Consider the following 7,964-nt stretch of genomic DNA (forward strand, 5'->3'; position numbering starts at 1 on the left):
GCTACATATATTATTTTGCAATGAGAATCTCTTGGTGATTATACTAATAATTCGATGACTTCGAAGAAACAACGATTTTGGTTATAAAGTATATAACAATATCTATATTACAATATTTTTTACTGTTGTAAAATTATAATGTGAGTTTATTTTTTTTATATTTTTAAATATAATTTATTAATATATTTTTGTTTTGTAATCTCAAATATAAAGAATTTATTTTTGTTAGTTATTCTTAAATATATAATTAATATATTTATTTTTATATTACTAAATACATATAATTAATGGGTTTATTTTTTATGCTAAATATAAAGTTTTTAAATTGTCTTTATTTTGGTATTACTAAAAGAAATTCTTTATATGGTTACCATATATAAGTTTATTTTTGCAAATGTAATATGAATTATTTGAATAAGTATCAACAAAAAGTTATTATTATTAATATTACATTAGATAATTATTATATTATATATTACAGTTTAATGAAATATGTATCTTTTATTTCTTGCTATTAACATTGTCAATAAAAATGATTGAAGGTTTTTGAAACAGGGTATTTCTTTAATCACGCGGCATATTGAGAATTATATATATATATATATATATATATATATATATATATTACTAACTGGTATAATCTTCCTGAATAATTGTAGTAAAAATTATATTTTAAAGTGTAATATCACAAACATGCAGAATTATATTACAAAAAGGTGTGGTAAACATAATCTCTGCAATGTGAATTTCATATTTCTATTTGTAACAATACAAACGCGTGAACTATTATTAAGCTCACATTTTGTGCATTTACACTCTGTTGTGTAAATTTAATATTTGAATGTTTAATAATACAATTGTAAAAAATATTTTTACATTACCGTTTTATAATTTTACATATATATTGTGAATTTACTTCTGCAATCAGCTCAATTACAAATGAAGAAATTAATTTTACTTCTACATTGCAAATTTACAAACGCGTGGAAATTTACAACTATTATAGTGGGTCCTATTATTACCCACTATAATAGTTGTAATTTTACACAAAATTTTTTTACAGTGTAAGCTGGAAAGCAGTAGTTTGTTAATATTACCTATACATTCGACATTAAAAAGGAAAAAAAGTGTCACTCTACAAAGTTTGATTAATGTAGAATTTTCTAAATGGGAAACGATAAACGGCAATTGTAACGAATGTAAGGGCACCGTGTTGAAAAAGAAAACCGTAATCGAATCAACTTTATCCGTCGTAGTAATACAGCTCAATTTATATACTTTTGTAAATGGTGCTTCTAAAAAAATTATCAACAATCGGATTAACGCCGTGCCGACGAGTAATATCACGATTAATGAAAAAAAGTACAAGGTAATAAGCGCTATATTTCACGAAGGTGAAGAAATGAATCGTGGTCACTACACGTGTATGTTGTATTACTCTAATGATATGGAAGTGTTCAAGAAAAAATGGCCCAAAGGAGCACAAGGGGCATACATATTGTTCTTAGAACAGATTAAATAATGGCGCTGTATAAAGGTTGCCGTAAACGCTACATTAAAACATCAACTGTTCTAGCGCTGTATAAAAGTTGCCGTAAGCGCCAAAATAAAATATCGGCTGCTCTGGCGCTTTATAAAAACTGCTGTAAGCGCTGCATTAAAACGAGTGCAATAAGTTTCTAATTTGACCTAGGCTTCATGACATTTCAAAAAGTATCATCAAGAAAAAAATTATCAGACAGAAATATGTATGTCGTGTTAAAATCGGAGAGACAAAGAAAAATATATGGTTGCGTTCTCACGAGAATGGGCGATGGAGGGGCCCATTCTTTATTTTCAATATTCATACAAGAATATTAATTCATTCTGTTGCAATTGAAATAAATGTGCAATGTATTGTTAAAAGTTATTACAATTATACAAACATTTACATATATGATTAAATAAAATATATATGTATACTATAATATAATTATATATTTTATATATGTACATATATACCATATATTTCAATTATTTTGAACTGTATTGCATAAATTGTTACTTATACAAAGTTATGTGATAAGAATCGAAAATACATATATTTGTGATACTTGAATTACTAGAAAGCTGCTCTATATATGTACTTTAAAAAGTAAGTGATATCCTAAAAAAATCATAAAAATGAAAAGGTCAGGCCATGTTCAAAAGAAGGTACTCAAAAATTTAAACGATCTAATAATAAATTATCACGAAAAGTAACTGATATGTTATTCAAGGTGCCAGTTCAAAGTGAACATACGTAAAGTGTATATTATCTAAATTTAGTAATAATATATTACCATGAAAAGTAACTGTGATATTTTATTCAAGGTGCAAGTTCACATTGAATATACATACATATAAGTAAAACTGATTACAATTTGATTCTAGAAAATAAGTGCGATATGTTATTCTTAGTGCACAAAATATAATAGTCGTTTATAGAGATTTGATTTGAAATTCATACTAGCCCGTACAATGAAAAATAATTGCTCGTAATTCCAGAGTACCAATTTGTTAATGACTCAGAAAAATAACATGGCGGCCTGCTCTCAAAAAACTTTCGATGGGTAGAATAAATAATTGAAATAAGAGTTGTGAAAATTGTATAAATTAAAAACCTCCAATCTTTCTTTAGTAAAATTTCAAATTTTCGTATCAACTTCCGATTTGTGTTATACCGTATTTTCAGGGAGTAAGTTATTGATCAGAAAACTTTGCCTTGTTGCTCGAAACGGGTGTATATTAAGTAAAATTTATAAATGTACAGTTCTCAGGTCAACTACAATAAAGCTATACGCTTAAAAAGTTTACTGATTATTTGTCGTAATATACAATAAAAAATTACATATTAATTATTCAAGATACAAGTGAGAAATAAATATCATTAAAATATACAAAAAAAATTTATCAATTTGACTCTGAAAAGTAAGTGACATGGTTCTCAAAGTGCAAGGTTTCATTTGACTTACAATTTTCTTCAGAAACACAGAAGAAAAAGGTATTTGTATATAGTTTTGTATATTCACTTTGTTGTGTGTGCAGAGCTTTTAAAAATACGTTGAATCCTTATTCTAATCTAATCTTCTTCTAATGTAATACTTTTCGTATTTCAAATGTTGTAGTAATTATTCTGTAAGAGCTTTGACATTATTTCTAAATGGACATCGAGAAACATCATAGTTTTTTGAGAGCAGGCCGCCATGTTATTTTTCTGAGTCATTAACAAATTGGTACTCTGGAATTACGAGCAATTATTTTTCATTGTACGGGCTAGTATGAATTTCAAATCAAATCTCTATAAACGACTATTATATTTTGTGCACTAAGAATAACATATCGCACTTATTTTCTAGAATCAAATTGTAATCAGTTTTACTTATATGTATGTATATTCAATGTGAACTTGCACCTTGAATAAAATATCACAGTTACTTTTCATGGTAATATATTATTACTAAATTTAGATAATATACACTTTACGTATGTTCACTTTGAACTGGCACCTTGAATAACATATCAGTTACTTTTCGTGATAATTTATTATTAGATCGTTTAAATTTTTGAGTACCTTCTTTTGAACATGGCCTGACCTTTTCATTTTTATGATTTTTTTAGGATATATATAATCCTGATGACGTCAGCGGACGCGGACAGAGAAGAAGAAGAAGAAGACGACGTTACTTCATTTTTCATGAAAAACGTCACTTTTTGACCGCTTGTATCTCCAGAACGGCTTGACCGATTTTATTCCTTCTTGGCTCAAATTACTCGTGGCGATGCCGCCTTTCAGGTTATATTACCTGCAATTCAAAATTTTTTATATTTTAGTAGTTCTACACCCCCAAGAAATGGACTTTGATGATGCAGGATAAGAAGACTTGTAGTGTCTTTTAAGGTCTTTTAGGGTTTGAACATGGCCGGAGACACTACCGCGTCTCCTAATATACATACCAGAAGAAACATTAGTTTTTCCTCAATAAATACAATTTTTTGTTTGGGTTATTTGTTTATAATCACAATCTTTCTTTGATGTATCAGTCTCATCATTGTTTCTATTTCGATCCATATGCTTTCTTACATTGCAATCTGATACTGAAATATGTAGAAATAGATAATTATACGGATACAATAGAGCCATAGTAATAGGAATACTTTATAATTTTAAAATGTATGTACATACCAGAAGATATTAAAATACTTTTTGAATGATTATTGTAGTTTTTCTTTTCTAAATCAATTTTGTTTGTATGGTTATTAGTACCATTTGTATCAATGTAATCTGTTGCTTTGTTGCTATCTACTATATAAAAAGATTAAGATTAATTGTTATATTATAGTATTTACAATATAATTATACTGAAAGATATATTTAATATTTTGAATCATGTAAAACAAGATAAGAGTGTTTCTTCATGATCAAAAGACACGGTAGTGTCTCGCGACCAGTTAAGGGCGTAGCCGAGACACCGTGTATCTTAACGCGAGTCGGACATTTGAGTCTATTATAAATTTCTAATCCTCAATAACGGCTGAAGCAATCGAGTTTATACTAGACTTAATCGATAGATTGAGTTCGAATTATATAATAAAAGTGTCTTTATTTCTGCTCTACGTGATTTGTAAGCAGAGATATATAAATGCAAAGTCGAAATCTGAAAAATTTCTTTTAAGAAACGTCCCCGTCATCATTATTATTATCATCATCGACCACGCATACATAGTAGTATCGTGCTACACGTATTCACACGTATACAACACATGCGCACACATATATCACACGTACACAACACATGCAATAGATGCATAGTATTGGAAATGTCCAGTTCTCACGTTTTACAACAGACGGCTATTTTAGTGACAAAATATAATTTATAACATATACACTTGCGCATTAACATGCATTTGTACTTACTATTATACACGCATATATATATGTCCATGTGCGAGTCCGAAAACGGACGACAATATAAATCATGCATATTATATTATTTAATTATTAAAAGTTTCCTCGCACACCGTTCATTGCGCCCAATGCCAGGACTATCTCCGCACGTGCACATGTATATATCTATAGATACGTGCGTATATTCGTGCGCACGTACATGCTAGATAATTTCTCTATATTGTATTTAATTCAGTAAAACTAGTCCGATTGTGCGTTACAGCTTGTCATGATGTTAGGGATTATTCTAATACTCTCCGTTAAAACTTCATTCGCCCTGATTGGATTCGATTGTGGTGGACAGCATCTTAACATCACCGCCGTCTCTCTCTTAGATGTTGGAGAATGCAATCTCCATCATCAAACTCCAAACTCCACGGAGACCTATATACAATTATTACAACTTTCCGAATATAATTATGCAGAGGTTATACAATGCAAACTGGAAATATCTCGCACGATATATCACTGTGGCATGCACTCGCACATCTCAGTCGTCTTTAATGGAAAAGCGGACTACGTTCAGGAAACTGGATATTCACAATGTTTGCGAATGTTTCAAGATGGCACAACGTCCTTGGGACCTGCTCACTTAATTAGTGGACTCAAAATCAATCAAACTTCTTACCGTAGCCTTACGCTAGCCGGTGAACTGAAAGCCGACGGAACATGTAAGGGTACGCAATACTCTGACCCTTACGGCACATGGGATAACGTAATTGTTCAAGCAGTTGCGAAAATCTCACTGAAATCATCTTATGTGCCAGTACAACTCGAACACGGGAAGATCAAGTTAAGGTCAGGAACCATCTGTACACTGGCCGATAGCTTCTGTTTGGATTCTGACGACGGCTACACCTTTTGGAAACCCGTACCAATGAAATCCTGCAACTTCAACCAATACGATGTTTTATACGAAGGACTAGCAACCAGGATAGCAGGCGACGATTCCCCCATCGTCTACAGCCTCACTACGCAAGACATCACATTCGCTTTGACCAAAACTAAAGAACAACCGTTATGCGGATACACTCTGCTTCGCACGGAACATCCGAAGTTATTTATTCTCGAAACAAAGCAAGGCCAAACCTTTGCCAATAAAGGTACGATTCCCGTGGACAACCTCGATATATTTACTTACATGAATTCCAAATTTGTATATGTCGAAAAACACATCCGACATCAGATGACATCATTATATCATAATGTCATGCAACAAAAATGCGAGTTAGAAAGACAAGTAATAACCAACGCCTTGTCTTTTGCAACTCTCTTGCCCGATGAATTTGCGTATAGTCTTATGAAGTCGCCGGGATACATGGCCGTCACCACTGGAGAAGCTGTCCAGATTATAAAATGCATCCCTGTAGAAGTCACCGTACGTCCAACCAAAGAATGCTATAACGAGTTACCCGTAACCGTTAGAAACTCTTCTTACTTCCTCACGCCTAAATCAAGAATCGTCACAAAGATCGGGAACGAACGAGAATGCTCTCTGGAATTGCCAACGTTATATAGAATAGAAGACACCTGGGTACAGTTCACACCAAAAGCACAAGTAAGACAGTTGCCACCTCAACAACTACGACCCATGGCATCACTTACCTGGAGTTATTTAACACCCGGACCATTAGCTGTCAGTGGAATCTACACCCAGCAAGACATAGAGAAATTAAGAGACCACATTATGTTTCCTGCAGAGAAACCAGCACTGCTCAACGCCGTCGCCCGCGGACTCGCTGGACATCCAGTTAACGCCAACTCCGTCTCGTTATACAAACTACTAGACGAAGAATCACTCAATAAAATCGTAGACAACACCGCTGCGAAAATATGGAGAGGATTCATGAGTTTTGGATCAGCCACAGCCGGTGTCGTTGGAGTATTCATGATCATTCGCATTGTTAAATTAGCAATCGATACCATCATCCATGGATACGCACTACATACCGTATATGGATGTAGTCTACACCTGATAGGAGCATTATGGGACTCCCTAACCAATCTTTTGCTTCACCTCAGCCGCAGGACTGTGAACGAAGAAAAAGAAAAGAATAAGTTTCCAGAAGACGCCACACCTCTTGCCATCATCTCAGACGTACCCCCTGCATTACCAAAGGAACCACCTGTGATAAGTCAGCCTCAACTTCAAGGTTATAATATGAGACGACCTGAAGAAATAGAATCCACAAATATCACCGTCCCTCAAACGTATAACGACTTACAACAACATCTCTTTAATCTAGAACAAAACCCTAGATCAACGTCGGGTTTTATTCTTAAATAGGAGGGGAGATGTAACGTCCAGACAAATTTCAAAATTTCAATCTTTTTCAAAATTTTATTCTCTAAACATATTAGTCATGACAATCTCTAACCTGCATGAAAGACCGGTAATAACGAATATTTAATCACATATAATTACTCATAGGATAAAACATGTCTTCTCACAAATGACGACAGAGTAATTATTCACTTTTAAATTTAATAATATTGATAGCATAAAAGGCATAATTAATAAAGACTCTCTACTCTCGATCATTCGTTAGGAAACATAAACCTGAAATAAGAATAAGCGTGCCTATATTATAACTATTCATAATTCAAGAGACTTAAAAATCGTACACGTAATGCGTAGTAACATTGTATCCGTCACACGTTCGAAAGTACTAAATAAGGATACCATAGTTCGACTATGAATATATAAGTATTTAAAATCCTTATTGATTATTTGTGAGAAAACCTAAAATAAGGTTAAGAACATATATATATATATATATGTCAAAGGGTTTGTTCCGAGACACCTTCACGACTCTATATATATATGCCAATCGTATACTTTCACGACACTATATATATATATATCAATCGTATACTTTGACGACACTATTCTCCGGTGATTTCAATGACTGTATAAGACATATGGTATTCTCCGGTGATTTCAACGACTGTATAAGACATATGGTATTCTCCGGTGATTTCAACGACAGTATAGGAT

The 7,964-nt window shown here is 32.5% G+C and overlaps 1 protein-coding gene across 1 annotated transcript; it reads left to right on the top strand.

The window, feature by feature from the left end:
- The first annotated feature begins 5,158 nt into the window (after positions 1 to 5,158).
- On the top strand, positions 5,159 to 7,270 carry LOC146721189 (uncharacterized). Its single transcript, XM_085487297.1, has one exon. It carries the CDS (start codon positions 5,196 to 5,198, stop codon positions 7,251 to 7,253), a length of 2,058 nt encoding a protein of 685 aa, XP_085343423.1. The 5' UTR covers positions 5,159 to 5,195; the 3' UTR covers positions 7,254 to 7,270.
- Positions 7,271 to 7,964: the final 694 nt, after the last annotated feature.

The sequence above is a fragment of the Nylanderia fulva genome, unplaced genomic scaffold, assembly GCF_048542155.1.
Source record: "Nylanderia fulva isolate GAGA-0341 unplaced genomic scaffold, ASM4854215v1 Scaffold529, whole genome shotgun sequence".
NCBI classification, from domain to species: domain Eukaryota; kingdom Metazoa; phylum Arthropoda; class Insecta; order Hymenoptera; family Formicidae; genus Nylanderia; species Nylanderia fulva.